Source organism: Hyaena hyaena, unplaced genomic scaffold (genome assembly GCF_003009895.1).
Source record: "Hyaena hyaena isolate Hyena2069 unplaced genomic scaffold, ASM300989v1 scaffold_497, whole genome shotgun sequence".
NCBI lineage: Eukaryota > Metazoa > Chordata > Mammalia > Carnivora > Hyaenidae > Hyaena > Hyaena hyaena.
The window spans coordinates 872,468-893,514 of NW_024081130.1; the positions used below are offsets into that span (position 1 = coordinate 872,468).

At 43.4% G+C, this 21,047-nt stretch overlaps 1 protein-coding gene and 1 long non-coding RNA gene across 2 annotated transcripts in view; one reads left to right on the plus strand and one right to left on the minus strand.

Moving 5' to 3' along the window:
- Positions 1-21,047, plus strand: part of LOC120246998 — a 131,743-nt gene that overhangs the window by 87,523 nt on the left and 23,173 nt on the right. The window lies entirely within an intron of this gene.
- On the minus strand, positions 3,244-6,603 carry LOC120246997 (granzyme B-like). Its single transcript, XM_039254679.1, has 5 exons — positions 6,421-6,603; positions 4,984-5,131; positions 4,395-4,530; positions 3,933-4,190; positions 3,244-3,493 (listed from the first exon to the last, which is right to left on the minus strand). The coding sequence occupies exons 1-5, from the start codon at positions 6,473-6,475 to the stop codon at positions 3,323-3,325; spliced, it is 768 nt and encodes a 255-aa protein (XP_039110610.1). The 5' UTR covers positions 6,476-6,603; the 3' UTR covers positions 3,244-3,322.

Genomic DNA, 21,047 nt, shown 5'->3' on the forward strand with positions numbered 1-21,047 from the left:
CCCCAGACAAAGGAGGTTTGAAGGAACTGGCATGTTTACGGTGTTTAACTGCTTCCATCCAAATGTGCCCATGAGGAGACTGCAGCTTTACCGAGGCAGATGTTTTGAATACTTGTCCAGGAATGGCTGCCCCAGGAGCCTAGAGGCTTTCTCTCCAGGGAGGTGTCTGAGCAGAAGGTCTTTTGTTCAGGGATGCCAATAATTCAACACAGACTGGGCATTAGAAAACATCTCAGGCTTCCTTTTGACAAAAAATTAAAAAAAAAAATGTTTACTTATATATTTTGAGAGAGAGAGAGAGAGAGAGAGAGAGAATCCCAAGAAGGCTGCTGCTGTCAGTGCAGAGCCCAACTCAGAGCTCGATCCCACGAACCTGGGGATCATGACTCGACCCGAAATCAAGAGCTGGACTCTTACCCAACAGAGCCACCCAGGCGCCCCATCATGTAAGGCTTCTTCCTGGCCTGGCTGTCAGGAGGCCTGGGCTCAGTCCAGGGTCTGTCCTGACTCTGGTCCCTTTAGTCAGTCATCTTTTTCTGGTACTTTGTGTCTTCCTCATCTCTTGAGGGAGGATGAGAGACTCTAGCGAGTGTTCTCAAACTTGTTGTAACCACAGAACCATTTCCTCGAAGTAACTGTAACATGTAAACTGAATATGCAAGTGGCTGGGCAACTTTAAAAAATCCTATTTTTAATTTTGCTTTCTGCATTTTCCTTTTTGTATTTCCCATTTTTTTCTTTATTTTTAAAATTTATTTTGAGAGAGAGAAAGAGAGAGAGAGAAAGAGAGAGAGAGAGAGACAGACCAAGTGGGGGAGGATCAGAGAGAAGGAGAAACAGAATCCCAAGAAGGCTCTCACCATCCATGCAGAGCATGATGTGGGCCTCAAACTCATGAACCCATGAACTCTGAGATCATGACCTGAGTGGAGATCAAGAGTCAGATGCTCTATCAACTGTGTCACCCAGGCACCCCTCCTTTCTGTCTTTGTCCATTAAGGAACCAGATCCTTCATATGCTTTGGATGCAGGGATTTTTTTTTCAGCTCCAAATCAGAAGCTGGGTGATCTCATCGCTCCTCTCTTGCAAAAGTACCCGAGGTTGTTAAGAGCTTGTGTTGCTTCAGGTTTTGTGCATAAGATGTGAAAGGGCATGCCCTTGAGGGTTACATGATCCCAGGGTGTTTAACCCATGTCACAAAAGAGGATGGCATTGTGTGTTTTTGATGTGTGTTTTTGGTGCGGGCTAAGCCTCCAGCCCAGAGCTAGAACTTAGGCTCAGTCCCAGGCAGTGCCCACACTAGTGGCAAGACCTTGGCTGTGGCTCCTAGAGGTGTCTGGTGAGGTGAGCCCCGCACTGGGAGATCCTTGTTTTGCAAAAAATCATATCCTCCGTGTGTGGCCTCCAAGCCACGAACTTCCAAATGTGGAAAAGTCTAGGCAGTCTTTGGGCTCTGTGGATGCAACAGTAACCATGGGCCTAAAGGGCAGAGGTGATCCTCCATGTTTTCCAGATCACATGAGCCTACCCGATTCTGGTTTGAGTCTGCACAGGCAGGGACTTGGTCATTACTGGGGTCTTTTCTGACCCATCCAACTGGATGGGTCTTCAGAATCAAACTTAAATTGCCTTTGGGCAAATGTAAATAATATGGTTTTTCCTACCATTTGAATCTAAACAATGACATTCATACCTGCTGCTTTTGAAGCAAATGAAAATAAGGCTACCCTATCCCCTAGGTGAAGAGGAAGCCCCGGTAAACAGTTTGGTCACTTCATGTCTAGATGCCAAATGACTAAAGTCATTTCCAAATCCCATACACTGCTGTTCTAGAGTCACATGTGATAACATCCATACAGACTGTAACCAACAATAATACTAATAATACTAATACTAATACTAATAATGAACAAATACAAATTCTCAATTCAGGTGGACTTCCCATAGAGATATAGTCTGTGGGGACCATTGTGAAGGAGGGAGAAGGGGTTAGGTGATTTGGGTAAAGTTTGATAGTGTCTGATTGACCTGGGCTAATTGATAGAGCCTGCATTATGTTTACTGGATGTTCCCAATCAATATCTGACACTCAGTAGGTGCTCAATCAGCATTTGCTTGTTGTTTGATGGAAAAAATTGTGCTTTCCAGTCCTACTGCAGAGAGGAGCCCTTTCTAAGTCAAAAGGCTGCTAAAGCCCAGGATGGCCAGCAGGGAGTCTCAGCCTAGAGGCTGGCAGTGACAAGAGGGACAGGTTGAGAGGGACTCAGGCTACTGAGTGAGCAGACATCAGGGGGTCCTGAGCACATGAGGAGACACTGGGCTGGATGTGAGGGGTGGATCTGGGGACCCTGGGCACATGGGGAGGCACTGGGCTGGATGTGAGGGGTGGTGCTGGCCCCTACTGGGTGATAGATGGGGTCAGGGTTCTGGAGAGCCACTGCCAGCCCTGTCCTCCATGGACCCTGTGTGCTGCCTTCACAGGCCAGGTGCCTCAGATGCCCCCCTCTGTGAGGGCGTGGATGGGCTGACATCTCAGTAGCTAGGCCCTGTTGGAACTCGGGGTGTTCGAGGTGGACAGGACATGAGGAAGGGGCCAGCTCAGACCCGTACTGCCTGGAGGGGGCAGGAGTTGGTGACTGCTGCACACTCCCAGGGTATGGAACACTCTCAGGTATGGAGAAGAAGGGGCGGCCAGGAGACTAGAGGCTGAGCTGGCCCCTGAGCTCAGAAGAGGTCAGGGATGGGAACTCCGTCGAGATGAGGATCAAGAGCTACTCGAGAGACCCAGCCCCACTCTGTGCCAGCTTCCTTGGCTGTGGGAGAGAGGTGTACTGCTCAGAAAGCCCCCTTCCACTTCCCAGTGGGGGGCTATATCCTTGAGCCTGAGCCCGAGACTGTGCAAGTGTGGTGTCCAGGACCCACAACAAGGAAGCTGTTATCCCTCCTCCCTGCCAGAGACAACAGGGGGAGAAAGTAAGAACTGCTCCCTGAGCCTCAGGACCAGAGAGGTTCATGCTCTCTCCTGATGGTGCCCAGCTTCAGCCCTGGCAGAAGGGCAGGCTCTGGAGAGACAGGTGTGAGTGAGAGGGAGCTGGAAGGAACTTTTCACGGAGCTGAGGGGGGAGATGGAAGGAGAAGGAAGAAGAGGCAGCAGAAAACAGCAGAATTGTGTTATTGGCCTTCTAAGGACGGAGTTAATGCCAGGGAATGAGGGTCAATAAACTCAAATAAGAAACGAGCCCTTCATACTCAGTTCAGAGACATTTATTTGCTTGCTGGCACCTTCCCTCCCAGCCTCCCCAGTGTGATTCTAGATCAGCTTCAGAGCAAATAGTCTGGTTCCTGCAGGAAGAGGCCTCTCATCGTTTTCTTTATCCAGGGCAAGAAACTTGTGACCTTAGTAAAGGCCCGTGGAGGTGTTGCATCTTCTGATCCATAGGAGACGATGCCCTGGGCCACGCTGTTACACAGGAGAGGGCCCCCAGAGTCCCCCTGGGGACGGAGATGGGGAAGGAGTGAGCCGGCTTTCCTGCTGTCCCTGCCCTCCCTGCCCCCCAACCCCACCCCCCACACCAGCCTCCCTAGCCCCTTTGGGAAGGCTGGTTTGCAGGCCTGCCCCGGAAGTCTTGGACATTTTCCCGGCTTCCCTCACATCAGGTGGCTGCTCCCTCCCCTCCCCTCTACCAGATCCTCTCCTGTGGGTCTGCTGCTTCACCTTCTGTTTAGGGGCCTGAAAACAGGTGGTCAGGCCTACTACTCGGCATGGAGGATGAGCCCAGTACCCCAGGTGGGTGCCCGCTCTGAGGAGCCCCTGGTTTTCACTACTGCCTGTCCAGAGAGCACATATTTCTAACATCCGTGGCCTGGCATGGGGCAGAGTGCTGCAAACTCCTCCTTCTGGAGGAGCGCTGCGTTTGGATTCATCCCTCACCTGAAAGGAAGACTTCTTTTCCATTGGGTCTCCCACGCACAGCTGAGTGTTGTGGTTGTAATAATTGGGGAAGCGGGATTTGCACTCCTGATCCTCCTGCACGATCAGCTCTACCTCCTGCAGTGTGTCTGGGAATCTTTTCATGGCCATCTGTCCCCAGCCGGCCACGCTGCACACCTGTCCTGGCCTCACCCGGGCCTTGCCCCTGGGCAGGCCCAGGGGCCTCACAGCTGCAGTCAGCTTGGCCTTTCTCGCCAGCTGATGGGAAGAAGCAAGAGAGGCCAGCTCAGCCAGTGGTCTCTGGGCCCGGGTGCCCCAATGCGGCTGTCCGGTCTTCTCTCTCCCCTGAGCCACTGGGACTGGTCAGGCAGCCAGGAAGGGAAGGAGGGAGGAGTCAAGTCCCAGTGGGAGGAGAGACAGTGTGGACCCAGAAGAGCAAGGGCAGCGGGGAGGCCTCCTTACCTGCAGTAGCATGATGTCGTTGGCCAAGTTCTTTCGATTATAGTCTGGGTGGGGGATGGCTCTCTTCACGGGGATGATCTGCTGGGTCTTCTCCTGCTTCTTGATGTTGTGGGCCCCCAGGGTGACATTGATGGAGCTGCATGGAGAGCAGAGTGGGGGGGGGGTGTGGGGTCACAGGAAACAGCCCAGGAATCACCTAGGGCAGGTGCAGCTGGGGTGGGCAGGACTGGAGCCACTGGGAAACTGAGGCAAAGGAGGGCCCAGGATTGAGCCCTTTGTGCCTTCTGCTTCTCAGCAGCTGAGGTAGGATTCTGGAGTCATTGGTGACTGTGCCAGTGGTTCTCAGGGGTAGTTCTCCAGAGAAACATGCAAAATTGCATGAGTTTGCATTCTGGTACCAGTGCATGCCCCAGCTCTTCTGTAATGCCCCTGGCTCTGGCCTCCCCTCTCCCCACTACCTACCTGCCCTCCCTGCACCCTTTCAGGAGCCCTCCTGGTCACGTGTTCCTTGGAGCCCTGAGAACTCCCAGGGAAGAAGGCAGGGTTCCCTGCTGGGGTTTTCAGAGCCGTGCAGGCTGTTGCTCCTCACCTGCCCCAGCAGTGAGCGGCTGTCAGCACGAACTTCTCTTGTATCAGGAACCCACCACACTGACTCTTCTGTCCCCCCTTCTGGATCAACAGATATGCCATGTAGGGCCGGGAGTGGGGCTTGGCTTCATGTCCCCCGATGATCTTCCCTGAAGGAAAAGTCTGTTCTGCTCCCATGAACCCACTGAATCCACGGAGCAGGTGTGGCCTGGATTTTGGAGGGCCACGGAGGGGGCCTCAACTTTCTCCTCTGGGAAAGGGAAAGGCAGTAGTCTTGGTCTGTGAATCTGTCTTTTACATATAATTGGAGGTGAGCATACCTGTCTTTGGGACAGCCAAGTTCTAGAGGCTCCTGAAAACTCCGCTCCTGACTTTGCTTCATTTCAAGTGAGTTTCTAAGGCCCTTGTCATCCTGTGAAGTCTAGGGTGGTGCCACTTTTCCAATGGCTAGAAATGAAGTTTAAGGATCTAGATGTTGTCTGACATGGCCTATTTCCTAGGGCATGACACAGAGCAGGTGCCTAGTAAGTATTGGCTGGCTGCCCAGTGAGCCTCTTGGAGGAGGGTTGGTAGGGTTGGTAGGGCCATTGCTGGTAGGATCCTGGAAAGCAGGGAAGTTTAGGTCTGCCAAGCACATCTTTGAAAGAGGAGAGCCACTAACAGCCTGGGAAGAAAAGCAGAGGTGGAGAAAGGGATGAGGAGCCTTGGGACAGAGCAAAGGCAACGGCAATCTTGTGAGGACAGTGATCCCATGAACTCTGGGGTCAGGTGAGCCCCAGGCGTCTCTCCCAAGCAGATGCTTTGGGAAGCACCTGGCTCATCTCACTGGGAAACTGGGCCTGTTCTGCCCTCTGCAGGGGCATTTATTATGTCCTCCTCTTCCAGTTTCTCATCCTCTGCTAGGAAAGTTCCATTTCCAGATGGCAAAGGTAGAGCCCAGGGAGGGGAGAGTACCCACTGGCTCTTCTGGAGACCAGCCTTCTGCCCTGGCCATTCCTTCTTCTTCTTTTTTTTTTTTTTTAAATTTTTTTTAATGTTTTATTTATTTCTGAGAGAGAGAGAGAGAGCGAGAGCGGGACAGCGAGAGAGACAGTGTGAGCAGGGGAGGGTCAGAGAGAGAGGGAGACACAGACTCTGAAATAGGCTCCAGGCTCTGAGCTGGCAGTCAGCACAGAGCCTGATGTGGGACTCGAACCCACGAGCTGTGAGATCATGACCTGAGCCGAAGTCGGACGCTTAACCGACTGAGCCACCCAGGCGCCCCTGGCCATTCCTTCTGGTGGCGTATTCAGCATCATACTTGAGAGTGTGAGGCAGGATGAAGCCTGGTATTCAGAATGTTCCTAGTGGACAGATGGATTAGGGGTGCAGAGGGGCAGGAGAGCTCTATCCATCGTGGGATGGGGTCGGGCCTCTGAGAGTCGGGATGATCACTCACCTGCCTTTGCCCAAGAAGGCAGGACCAAGGCCAGCAGGAACAGGAGAGGCTGCATCTTCCCAGGAAGGCCGCGCAGGTCGGTGGTGCTGGTGCTTTCTCTGCGCTCTCTTTTAGCTCCCAGGAGAGGAAGTGGGTGCAGATGGGCTTGGTGACCTTGAACTCCCCGCTGGTTTTGAAGATGAGCTTCGATGGCTTTCTATGAAAGCTTCCCTGCCCCCACTCCCACTGTCTGATGGTGTTCCCTGGGTGGTTGTGTGAGAATCGTTCTGTGACCACATGAGAACCCACACCAGTTGACTCAGACCTGACCACTTGTTCCACCCAGAATAAGAAACCAAAGGTATCAGGTAGGGGCTGGAGGATGTGGTATCAACCTGTAGAGGTACTAGCGTCCAGAAACCTGAGTCTCCAGTGATAGGACCACCAATGCTTCATTTCCATGCTGCTAAGTCCATCAGGATAATTTCATTAGTAGAAGTGTATGTAGGCCCTTGTCTGTATGATCAAACATATTAGAGATGTGTCTTCTTTCCTTAGAGGGCTGACAGTCTGGTGGAGGAGACAGAAACAGCAGTGACCAGGATCCAGCCTGGTAAGCATCATGGCGGAGGGATGCAAGGTGGTAAGAGAGCATGACCACTACCTACTAAATCCATGCAGCAACCCATTCATCATCACACCTTCTTTCCTAGGACTTTTAACATCTATTTTTAAAATACAAATGCTCAGTGTGATACAGTTCATCTCTCCTGTCAATGTTTTTAACCACAGTCTTGCACCTAATACTTACTGGCTTAAGTTAATGAACCACTATAGCCCTAGATGATGAATCCACTGATTAAGCCTTGGTCATTCCTACTTTGGGTGAACTGGGGTCACTCCCACCCAAACCACAAGAACTAAAACTGGGGAGGGGTTGGTTCCCCAAAAGAAGTTCAGATTACCGGATTGCTGATACGACGTGAAGTGGGAAGGCATGCTGGGCAACCAAAGACCAATAGTTGTCCTTTCAGTATTCGCTGTCCTCTGTCCAGAGAGTCATGCACCTGACATAGCAGGCTTGGCACATAATAGATTCACATTTGCTAACCAAACCCTGTTGCTGATCTCACTATAATGGATGGAAGGGATCATTGTTTCTAAACACCCAGGCCCAATTCTGTTTAAAGAACAACTAAGTAGGGGCACCTGGGTGGCTCAGTCGAGTGTCTGACTCTTGATTTTGGCTCAGGCCATGATCCCAGGGTTGTTGAGTCAAGCCCCACATCAGGCTTTGTGCTGAGTGTGGAGCCTACTTGGGATTCTCTCTCCTTCTGCCCGTACCCCCTATTTACGTGCACTCTCGCAGCACTCTCTCTCTTTCTCTTTCTAAAAAAAAAAAAAAAAAAAAGGACAACTAAGAATCTCTGAGTGGTTAGAGTCTGGTGATTTAAGTTTCCATCTCTACATTTTCTGTATTTTATAATTTTTCTATGAGGAATATTTTATATCAAAATATATAATTCCAGTGTAAATATCCTCCTTATCAAATCAAATACATTTATGAAACCTCCTTTTTTTTTGAACTTAGCTTGCCCAGTAGTGGACATTTAAAAAATAAAAGTATCGGGGCACCTGGGTGGCTTAGTCGGTTAAGCGTCCGACTTTCGCTTAGGTCATGATCTCACGGATCGTGGGTTTGAGCCCCGCGTCGGGCTCTGTGCTGACTGCCAGCTCAGAGCCTGGAGCCTGTTTCAGAGTCTGTGACTCCCTCTCTCTCTGACCCTCCCCTGCTCACGCTGTCTCTCTCTCTCTCTCCTAAAATAAATAAAACATTTAAAAAAAAATTAAAAAAAATAAATAAAAGTATCTTTCTGATTCTAGCGGTAATATGTGTTCATTAAGAAAATTTGGAAAGAAGAAAAAATGTCACTCAGTTGTCTATCTCTTACAGACAGACTGTTACCATAAGCAGTGCATTTTAAATACCTGGAATCAAAGTATATATGTAATGTAATTTTCTTTTATCCTTACTTAACCCTATAGCTTAAGTATTTTCTTCATGCTCTTAAGAATCTATTAGCAATATCACCATTGCCTCTCTTTCCTGGTTATTAAAAAAGTTAGCATGCAATTATTTTCTAAAATTGTTGGAAAATTTGAAAAGTAATTTAAGCAAAAACAATTAAAATTATCTGATTTCTCATCATTCATTGATAATCATCTTTAATGTCTTGAAGTATGATCTAATATATTTTCCTCTCACATATATCTGCATTTACATTTTTATTTTTTTTAGATTTTTTTCAAGTTTATTTATTTATTTTGAGAGAGAGAGAGAGAGAATCTCAAGCAGGCTCCATACTGTTAGTGCAGAGCCCAGTATGGGGCTTGATTGTATGAACTGTGAGATCATGACCTAAGCTGAGATCAAGAGTTGAACTCCTAACTGACAGAGCCACCCAGGTACCCCATCTATATTTTTTAAAATTAAAAAAGGATTATACTAAACATGAGGCTATAACTCAGTTAAAAATTGAGGTGTTATATGAAACTCACATAATGTAATTCATTAAAGTGTACAGTTCAGTGTGATTTAGTGCATTCAAAATGTTGTGTGTCTACCACCTTTTCTAGTTTCAAAAGTTTTTCATCACCCCAGAACATCTATACATCCCATCCATAACTTAATGGGTACTTAATAATTTTACATTCTCCCTTCCCCACCCCTGCCTAGTCCACTGGCAACAACTAATCTTTCTGTCTCCACGGATTTGCATATTCTGGAGATTTCATATAAAAGTAATCATGTAATATGCGACCTGTTGTGTCTGGCTATTTTTTTTAATGTTTATTTATTTTTGAGAGAAAGAGATGAAGAGCATGGGTGGGGGTGGGGAGGGACAGAAGATCTAAAGTGGGCTCTGCTCTGGCAGCAGAGAGCCTGAAGTGGGGCTCAGGACTATGAGCCATGAGATCATGATCTGAGCTGAACTTGGATGCTTAACTGACTGAGCCACCCGGGTGCCTCAATATCTAGCCTCTTTATTAGCATTACTATATTTCTCCACATCTTCATCAATACTTGTTATTTTTCATTTTTTAAATTATAGCCATCCTAGTGTATATGGGGTAGTATCTTGTGGTTTTGTTTTACATTTCCTTATGACTAATTATGTTTAACATCTTTACCTATGTTTGTTGGTCATTTGTGTATTTTCCTTGGAGGAATGTCAATTCAAGTCCTTTGCCTACTACTTAATGGAGTTGTTTGTCCTTTTGTTGTTGAGTTGTAAGAGTTCTTTATATATTCTAGATACTAAAACTTCTATCACATGTACAATTTGCAAATATTTCCTCCCATTCAGTAGATTATATTTTCACTTTTTTTAATTTTCACTTTCTTAATACTATTCTTTAGTATGCAAAATTTAAAAATTTTTATGAAATCCAATTTATCTATTTTATCTTTTGTTGTTTGTGCTTTTGGTGTCAAATCTAAGAATCCAGTGTCAAGTCAGAGGTCATGAAGACTTACCCTATGTTTTCTTCTAAGAGTTTTATGGTTTGGCTCTTACATTTAGGCTGTTAACTCATTTTGAATTGATTATTGTGTATGGATTGAGGTAGGGGTTCAACTACATTCTTTCCATGTAGGTGTCTGGTTGTCTCAGCAACAATCATTGAAGGTATTATTCTTTCTCCACTGAATAGTCTTGGCACCATTGTCAAAAATCAATAGCCATAGATGTTTGAGTTTATTTCTGGACTCTTGATTCTATTCCAGTCATCTATATGTCTATCCTAATGCTGGTACCACACTATTTTTGATTGCTGTAGCTTTGTAGTAAGTTTTGAAACCAAGAAGTGTGAATCCTTCAACTTAGCTTTTCTTTTTAAATGTTTAAGCCATTTAGGGCCCCTTGCAATTCCATTTGAGTTTTAGAACTGGCTCTTCCATTTCAGCAGAAAAGGTCATTGGAATTTTGACAAAAGATTGCTTTCACTCTGTAGATCGTTTTGGGGAGTATTGCCATCTTAACAATATATGCCTTCCAATCCCTGAACATGGGATGCCTTTGCTTTTAATTAGTTCTTCTTTAACTACTTTCAGCAATGTTTTGTAATTTTAAGTGTACAATTTTTAACCTCCTTGGTTAAATTAAATTTAGTTCTAGATATTTTATTCTTTTGGATGGTATTGTAAATGGAAAATTCTCTTATTGGTTGTTCATTGCTGGTGTATAGAAACAACTGATCTTATACCCTGCAATTTGTTGAATTCATTTTTTAAAAATGTTTTTTAATGTTTTATTTATTTCTAGGAGAGAGAGAGAGAGACAGCATGAGCAGGGGAGGGTCAGAGAGAGAGGGAGTCACAGACTCTGAAACAGGCTCCAGGCTCTGAGCTGGCAGTCAGCACAGAGCCCAACGCGGGGCTCGAACCCACGAACCGCAAGATCATGACCTGAGCGAACGTCGGATGCTTAACCGACTAAGCCACCCAGGCGCCCCATTGTTAAATTCATTTTATTAACTTTATTCATTTTATTCAGCTCCATCCACCCTCCATGTTGTCATTATCACAAATTACACTTTTATGCATGTATGCTCATTAATATAGCTGGGATATGGTTCCAAAGCCTGTGATCTTATCCACAGCTCTATAAATGCCATCATATATGTATATATATGTACATATGTATTTATGTGTTCTTACGGTTCCCTCATGGTCTAATGGCTAGAATATATTTACATGTGTTTATGTATATAGTTGTATGTTTTTGTTTTGACCCCTTCATTTTTTCTTTCTGAGCATGACTTTGGTACATTGTTGTTTTAGGAGGATTTTTAGTGTTCAAACAGAAACTATTTGAACATTAAAAATGTGAGGTCAGCTATTTCCTCCTCATTTATGAAGTGGTCAAGATTGTTAAGATATTTTGCTACAGAGGTCTTTGTGGGCAGCCAAATGTGAGAAGACATGACTTCACAGGTGATGGGAACCCAGAGGGAGACATTTCCTTTGTGTGAAAATGAGTATTATGTTAGTGACGTGTGTTATTTGGTTGGGGAATATTCATCCACAGTTGTGACTGAATTTAACTACAAAATTGCACCCGAGATTGGCATCAAGACCTGGGGTAGGTTGAGCCAGGCACATGGTCAAAAAAGAGTCTCATACCAAATGTGTGGTCTTTAAGCTAAGAGCTGAATGAATTTCAATGGTCATTGTGGGCTTGAAAACTCAGTGTGTTCCAGTAACCATGAAACCATGGTGCTCAGAAGTCTGGAGGTTGTTATCCATTTTTCTGGCACCATGTGAGCCTCCCTAATCTGGTGTGACTTCAGGAAGATAAGGAAATGTGGTATCTCTTCCTTGTCAGAATTTATACTAAGCTTTATACCCCATAGGATACCCTAAGTGTAAACCATAAAGAAATGGCTGCCCTGGCTATATATTTTCCTTCCTGCATCTCTCCTACATCCAGAAGTAGGTCTCCACTGACACCAGAATTGTGAACTCCAATCCTAGGGTCAAATGTGACAACAGACGTGAAAACTGGAAGTTGTAAGACAAATGAATACTGATCTTGAACAGATGATTTTAATTTGTGTGGATTTCCCACACAGACTCAGTTTAATCTAACCAACCTGATCAAGGAAGGAGATTTAGGGAAATCCTGATGAATGTCCTTTGGCCTTAAGGGCATGGACAGTGCCTGCCATGCTCACGTCTGAGCCTCCCATTTATTATGAGCACATAATAGGTGCTCGGTATCTATTGTTTTCTGATTGATAGCAAAAGTAATGCGGTCCATTTCCAGTGCAAAGATGCTCTCTCTTGCTCAAAAGGTGGCTATAGCCCAGGTGGGCTGCAAGCATCTTAGGCCAGAGGCCAGGTTACCATGGGTGATCAAAAGACTGGCCGAAAGGGGCCAAAGCTGTGAGTGAATGGCCTGTGAGTGAACTCTGAGCCTATGGAGGATGTGGAACTGGGCTTGAGGGGCTCAGACACACAGGAGGTATGGAAAAGAGTGAAGCTGGGTCATCACATGGCAAGGGGTTATGAGGAGGTGGTGAGAGATAGAAGAGAGAAAGAAGCAGGAAGCAGAGGAGAAATGTGAGCAGAGGGAACAGAGGCAGACTTGGCCCATAGCTGCTACCCAGTGACTTGTACAAATAAGGGAGAAATCAATCATTTCATTCTAGAAATGGATATTTACTAAGACTGTGGTGGCCTCCATGCAGGGAGATCTGGACTCTTCCCCAGAAACAGTGGTCAGTCACAAAGGGGGCTTTCTTGGGTCTCTGGTTTCACTGATCTCTTTTTCCAGGGTAGAAAGCTCAGGATCTTGAGGACCTGGAGGTGTTCCATTTTTCATCCAAATGAGACAAAGCCTTGTTTACATGTAAGGGGCTTCTGGAGCCTCCTGTGGGCAGAGAGAGGAAGGACTGAGCTGGCTTTCTCCTGGATTGCCCTTCCTGCTATCCTGGGCCGGGCAGTCTCTGGTAGGGAGCCGTGTGGGGGATCACGAGCAGTCCTGGGGTCCAGCCCTGGTCTTGAGTATTTTACCAGCTTGACCCAGGCCTAGCCCCTGCCCACAGAGCTTTGTTGTGGCAGTAACTCCAGAGCAGCTGCCTTGGCTTGTGCAGGCTTTCACATAGCTATGACCAGAGCTTGCCTCTCCTGGGCTGGGGCTGCAGAGCCCCTGAGAAGTGGCCACCGTTTTCTCACAAAAGGCATAGTTACGTAGCCAGTAGTCACAGGAGTGACAGTCCTACTAAGGTGTCTGTCTCTCTTGTCTCCTCTCAGAGAAGCTGGCTTTTTTCTGAAGCATCTAGCCCAGGGGACATGATTTTCAAATGCACACTTCCAGATGAAGTGCTGTTATTTGTTTTCTGTGGCCACTGCAACAAATGATCACTAATTTGATGGCTTCAAACTAGAGAAGTAGACACTCTCCCAGTTCTGGAGGCCAGAAGTCCAGAAACGTGAGCCTGAAGGCAGCGTGTCATTACTCAGGGCTGTGCCCTAAGGGCCTAGAGGCATCTACTTTTTCCTTCTTCCAGCTTTGAGAGTACATGCCTTTGTTGACGGCCTCTTCCTCCATCTTCAAAATATACAAAAATACAATGAAAGGAGCTCCAAATTAAGAAAAAATTAATATCATCTGATACCAACTAGTTACAACCAACCACCAATGACTTGGTGTATATTTTAATAGTTTTTTTCTATGCAAATATGGATATTTAACAAAATTTAAAAAGGATAATGCTACACATAAGATTCCCCCCACCTGTTTTGTTGAGATATAATTGACATACAGCACTATATAAGTTAAAGGTGTACAGCATAATGACTTGACTTGTATACATATGCTGTGAAAAGATTACCAAAAATAAGTTTAGCTAACATACATTATCCTTCTAATGTGATCTGTCTTGGTGTCTGTGGTATAGGGGGCTACTTCATGTTCTAGGATTTTCTCAGTGGTGTCTTGTCATGAATAGTTATGGACTGTTCTTGTGGGGGAAACAAAGTCAGGAACAACCTCTGTTGCCGTCTTGGTGTCATCATTCTCCTACACATGAGATTTTCTACTCTGCTTTGGTTACTTAGTCATATGTGACTATCAGGAAATATTAATCATCATTTTATTGGCTGCTTCTATTTTGTCATTTGCATGTGACATATGAACTTACAACAATTTATTTAATGTTTCTCTTTTTGTTTTATACCAAGGTTGCTCCTAATTTTCTTTCTTTCTTTTTTCTTTTTTTTGCTAGTATTTACATCACAGTAGTGAACAACCTTTATGGGCATGTTCCATTTTTCAAGGATAAGTGCATAAGATGGAATTGCTTGTTTAAAGCTTAGTTGTATTTTTTAACTTATTGTACATATGAACAATTGCTATCCAAAAAGATTGTACAGGGGTACCTGGCTGGCTCAGTTGGTAGAATGTGACTTAATCTCAGTGTAATAAGTTCAAGCCCCACGCTGGGCAGGGAGCTGCTTTAAAGAAAAAAAAAAAAAAAGACTGTAGGGGCACCTGGTGGCTCAGTTAGTTAAGTGTCTGACTTCAGCTCAGGTAATGATCTCATGGTTCATGAGTTTGAGTCCTGTGTTGGACTCTGTGCCGACAGCTCAGAGCCTTGAGCCTGCTTCACACTGTCTCTCTCTTCCTCTCAAAAATAAATAAACATTACAGAAAAGATTGTACAAATTTATATACTCAATATTAAGAAATTTCCCTGGCAATTCTCTACACCTATGCTTATACTGAATATTGTCATTCTTCTAAATTGGCAGTCAAATATACAAAAGTGTTATCTTGATATTTTAATGCTTTTTAAAAAATGTTTATTTATTTTTGATAGAGACAGAGAGGGAGAGAGCATGAGCAGGGGAGGAGGAGAGAGAGAGAGGGAGAGAGAGAATCCCAGGCAGGCTCCACACTACTAGCACAGAGCTCAATGTAGGGCTAGATCTCAGAAACCATGAGAAAATCATGATCTGTGCTGAAATCAAGAGGCAGGCACTCAACCAACTGAGCCACCAGATGTCCATTAATGCTTTTCCTTTTTGGGAGTGAGAGTATACCAATAACCAGTTAATGTTTTTAGCCTGGTTTTCTGTAGGGTTCCTAAAACTCCTCTTTATGTTTATACCATACTCCATTATGTGGAGATACCATAGCTAATGATTCCCCAGTTTATTATTTAGGCCATTTCTAATTTTTGATAGCATTCAATAAAATTGAGAGTAACACCTTTATGCTCAAAGTTTATTATTTATTGTAGCCTTTGTGTGTGTGTGTGTGTGTGTGTACGCACGCGTGTGTGTTGGCTTCTGTTTTTACTCCCAGTGGTAGAATGGTTGTGTCAAGTCATATAAACATTCTGAAAAATGATATTGGAACACTAAACTGTTTCTCTTTTTTATTGGGAAATCTCCTAAGAAAGATGAAGACATCTAGGATCCTGACTCATCAAGAACTCTCTGGTTCATGGGATTCCTGGGTGGCTCAGTCGGTTAAGTGTCCGACTTTGGCTCAGGTCATGATCTCACGGTTCGTAGGTTCAAGCCCTGCATTGGGCTCTGTGCTGATAGCTAGCTCAGAGCCTGGAGCCTGTTTCAGATTCTGTGTCTCCTTCTCTCTCTGACCCTCCCCTGCTCATACTGTCTTTCTCTCTCTCTCTCTCAGAAATAAATAAAACATTAAAAAAAAAAAAAAGAACTCTCTGGTTCTTGCCCTGTCATGGTTATTACCACAGTAATGTTTCGTCCTTGTGTCTTTCATCCCTAGGGTCTTGCCTTTATACCACTAGACAGGGCGAGGGTTCCCATCAGGTGCTAGCAGTTTGGGAGGAGGAACATGAAGGTAAACCCTCCTTGGGATCAGGGGATGCCTCGGGGGATTTCATCCCTTCTCTTGCTCCAGCCTCGGTCCCTTATCTGCTGGGTCAGAACATCTCCCTTAGCTGGTTTCCCAGGTCTTTTCCTTTCTTTTTCCACTATTCTCTGGCCTATCAAATACTGATTTGAAGTAGAGAAGCCCCATTGGATACTTATAGTTTCCTCTAAGTGGTACAGGATTCCCCTAAATGTAGCAAAGCAGATTTTTAAAATTCAGGAAGAAGATAGCAGGAAAGAGTTTACACACCAGATTGGATTAACTACGTAAAGGAATCATCCCCTGAAGGAACGCAACCTGTGACAAATTTGGATATTTCTCACTGAGATTAAATGGTTTTTCTACATGTTACAAGGAGAGGAGTCCACTAAAATGTAGTCATTGAATGATTTTCTGTGATTTGGGGAGGTAAAGAATAACTGCCAAAAAGAAAGGGCCATGGCTCAGGAAAATAGTTATAATTATGGCCCTCACAGGAGAAAATGAATCAGGTTACCTGAATAAATACAAAATATGCCAACTTCTTTTTTTTTTTTAATTTTTTTTTAATGTTTTATTTATTTCTAGGAGAGAGACAGCATGAGTAGGTGAGGGTCAGAGAGAGAGGGAGTCACAGACTCTGAAACAGGCTCCAGGCTCTGAGCTGGCAGTCAGCACAGAGCCCGATGCGGGGCTTGAACCCACGATCCGTGAGATCATGACCTAAGCGAAAGTCGGACGCTTAACCAACTAAGCCACCCAGGCGCCCCCAAAATATGCCAACTTCTATCTGTAGCTTTAGTGGGCCAGGTTAGTCTAACCCTCTGAATGAAAAAAAAATTAGCGGAAAAAACATTTTAAAGCACTGATGAACTGACATGAAGTGGAGAACTGTCAGGTTAAATTTTGGATTTAATTCTCAAACCTGGAGAGGCAAGTGAAAGTCAAGGCAACACAAAGCAATTTTTGCCCTGAAAGTATTTGCCATCTCAATGATTTGACCCTTAGCTTTGGTGATTTCTTGCAGCAAAAGGGGGATAAAAGTCAAGGCCCTGGGTCTAAGCAATATGGAGAGTCAAGTAAAACACTCCCTCACTTGAATCTGATGTCCCATGGGCTCTCCTTTAGCATAAAGGTAAAGCAGAGTGAAATCTATCCCCACCAGAGAAGACAGCCTTAGTATTGAATAAAGTAGAGAAATAGCGAAAAGGGAAAAACAACGAGACCCTGAGAAGTGACCAAGGGCCAGCCTTCCTGAAGATTTACAGCCTAGGTTCTCATTCACTGGACAAACAGGATCTAAAGCGGTGGTCTTGATTTTCTGGTGGTTTTGAAGTTTCCCTTCAAATGCCCCAGGTACCATGCAGAAGCAATTGCAAATCCTCTCTGAAGGAAACATTTTTTTTAATGTTTATTTTTGAGAGAGAGAGAGAGAGAGAAAGAGAGAGAGAGAGAGAATGTGAGTGGGAGAGGGGAAGAGAGAGTAAGAGACACAAAATCCGAAGCAGGCTCCAGGCTCTGAGCTGTCAGCTCAAAGCCCAACGCAGGGCTCGAACTTATGAACTGTGAGATCATGACCTGAGCCTAAGTTGGATGCTTAACCGACTGAGCCACCCAGGTGCCTAAGGAGACATTTTTATTCTAGGCCTTGGAAATCCTGCCATCCTCCACTCTTCCCCAACATCCTTTAATTTTAATTTTTATATTTATTTATTCATTCATTCATTCATTCATTCATTCTTAAATAGTTTATTGTCAAATTGGTTTCCATATAACACCCAGTGCTCATCCCAACAAGTGCCCTCCTCCATGCCCATCTCCCCCCTCCCTCCCCACACCCATCAGTCCTCAGTTTGTTCTCAGCATTCAAGAGTCTCTCATGATTTGCCTCCCTACCTCTCTCCAATTATTTTTCCCCTTCTTCCCTATGGTCCTTGGTTAAATTCCTCCTAATTCACCTATACATGCAAACATACGGTATCTGTCCTTCTCTGCCTGACGTATTTCACTCAGCATAATACCCTCAAGGTCCATCCATGTTGCTACACATGGCCAGATTTCATTCTTTCTCATTGCTATGTAGTATTCCATTGTATAGATAAACCCCATCTTCTTGATCCATTCGTCTGTTGATGGACATTTAGGCTCTGTCCGTGTTTTGGCTATTGTTGAGAGTGCTGCTATGAACATTGGGGTACATTCGCCCCTATGCATCAGCACTCCTGTATCCCTTGGGTAAATTCCTAGCAGTGCTATTGCTGGGTCATAGGGGAGTTCTGTTGTTAACTTTTTGAGGAATTGCCACACTGTTTTCCAGAGGGGCTGCACCAGTTTACATTCCCACCAACAGTGCAGGAAGGTGTCTGTGTCTCCACATCCTCGCCAGCATCGATAGTCTTCTGATTTGTTCATTTTCGCCGCTCTGACCTGCATGAAGTGGTCTCTCAGTGTGGTTTTGATTCCTCAACATCTTTTTAAATGTGGCAGGCTGCACATAATCAAAATGCCAAAGAACACAAGAAAACATGACTCCATGAAGAAGAGTGAGCAGAAATAACACTTACCAGGAACAGGTCAGCAAGTACTAGAGATGTTGGAATTATCTGGCACATATATACAAACTTAAAAATAAATCAAAGGATAGGAAAAATATGAAGTGTCATAACAGATTTGATAAACAGGACTTGCAAAAATAATAAATGCAATAAGAAAATTTAAATGGATGGTTTGCCTTGTGGACAGAAGACAACAGAAGAGGGAATTACTGGCTAGAATAAATATCAGAAGATGTTTTCAGTGTACAATACAGAAAAAAAAACCCAAAAGTAATGTAGTTACTAGAAACTATTAAAGGTAAATGAACACTGTCTATATAAAATGATAATGACAACCTCTAATGGTGCTTAAAAAATAAACTGGAATTAAAATGCAAAAATGTTGGGAGAGGGTAACTGATATTAAAGTTCCTACATTTCTTTTATTTTCAGGGAGGAGGGTAAACCTGATTAAGTTTAGTCTTTGATAAGTTAAGGAAACATAATGTATTTTTATGTAATCACTAAAATAATATAAATATGTATATTTTGAGTAAATATGTATACACATTTTGAAATATGTATCTCTTTCAAATTAGTAGAAGGGAAAAAAAGGAAAGGTAAAAAGAAATCTATCCTAGAAAAGGTAAGAAAGAAGAGGGAAAAAACATAGGGTAGATGGGGACAAATAAAAAGCATATGAGTAGATTTAAAAGAATATACCAATGACTACATTAAATGTAAACATACGGAATGCTCCAGGCAAAAGTCAAGGAATATCAGATCAGCTATGAAGAACAAAACATAAATAGGTGTTCTGTGCAATAGACAGGTTTAAAAAGTTGAAAGGAAAAGAAAGGAAATGAATACACCATTGGCAATAACCATAGAAAACCATTATAGGTGTATTCATACCAGACAAATCGACTTTAAATCAGAAGCACCTGTAAAAATAAATAGGGCTGTTTCACCAATAAGCTCACCAATAAATAGATTAAGTTCATCAGGAAGACATAATGATTTAAAATTTTTAATGCACCTAATTCTGTGGCTAGAAAATACAGAAAACAAAAACAGAAAGAACTTCAGGGGAGATAGTCTCAGGAATTGGTGCCATAAGTAGACCCCCTATCCCTCAAATCAGTAAGCATGATTTACACGAAACAATGAACAAATTGGACCTAATATACATATTTGGAACATTGCACCCACCCCAGTGCAGAATATATTGTTTTTATAAATATGCAGAAAACACTTGCCAAAATTGGTCATATACTGACCATAAGGCAAATACTGAGAAATTCCAAAAACATAAATCTTTGGACTATTTTCTGACCACAGCATAATTAAACTAGAAGTCAACAAAATGGCAGCTAGAAAATTCCTTATAATATTAGGAAAAAACTCCATACTTTTAGACAAACCACAAGTCAAAATAAAATTTAGAAAGAAAGAAAAAATGTTTTGAATTGAATAAGAACAATAGCAGTTCTTAATAAAAATTGTGGAATGCAGCTAAAGCAAGTGGAGGGAAATTTATGGTCTTAAAACTCACATATTACAAAAAACTGAAATTATATATCTGGAGAAGTTAGAAATTAGTAAGTGAAAAAAATCAATGAAGTAGGAGGAAGAAAACAGAAGTTAATGAAATCACAGGCAAACATACAATAGAGAGGTTTAATAAAGCAAAGATTAATTATTTGAAAAGGTTAATAAAATCGACAAACCTACGGAGGAACTAATCAAGGATAAAAAGAGAGAAGGAACAAATATTTAATATTATGAACTAAAAAGGGAGTATTTTTACAAATGCTGCAGGTCATTAAAGAGAAGCCAAGAATATTATAAAAAACCTTTATGCTAACAAGTTTAAATTTCAGACAAAATAAAAAATAGAAATATCACTGTCTAACCCCTATTCAAGAAGAAATTGCAAATTTAGGTAACCCTGAAGCTGGCAAAGACGTTGCATCAGCAATTAGCAATTTTCCGCATAGAGAACTAATCTAGATGGCTTTACTATTAATTTTCACTAAAATTCAAGGAAGGAAAACGTTTAATCTATACAAACTCTTCCAGAAGAGACATAAACAAGGAACATTACCCATCTCACTTCATAAGGCTGCCACAGCTTCGATAAAAATAATAGGATAAGAAAGGAAATTTACATTCATGATTCATAGACACAAAAACTCTGCTTCAAGTATGAACTCTTGAAATTCATACAACAATATATAAAAAGGTCAATATACCACAGGCAAGTTAGGTTTACACAAAGAATGCAGATCTCACTGAAACTTAGAAAGATTAATTAATGTAATTTGCCACAAAACAGATCTAAGAGAAAGGTCATATAGTTAGTTCAATAAACAGAAGAGCAGTTAATGAAATTCAACTCATGATAACGAAGATATCCTTTTAGCAGGCCAAAATGAAAGGAAATTTCCTTAATCTAACGAACAGTGTTTTCAAAACCCTCAGAAACCATTTACTCAGCTCCTCATCTAGGAAGAAAGTTGCTGCTTCTGCTTTTCCCACAAGAAAACAGGAAAGCTCTTCTCTAGGCTTCATAGCACACAGAGTGTGCAATACTGGAATATTCCCCTCCCGGCTATTTTCCTTGGGACGCCTGAATTTGGAAGAGATCTCAAGTGGGAAGTCTGTAGGGATTGAAGTCTATAGACATTGAAGGGAGAGAATGTGAGCGTAG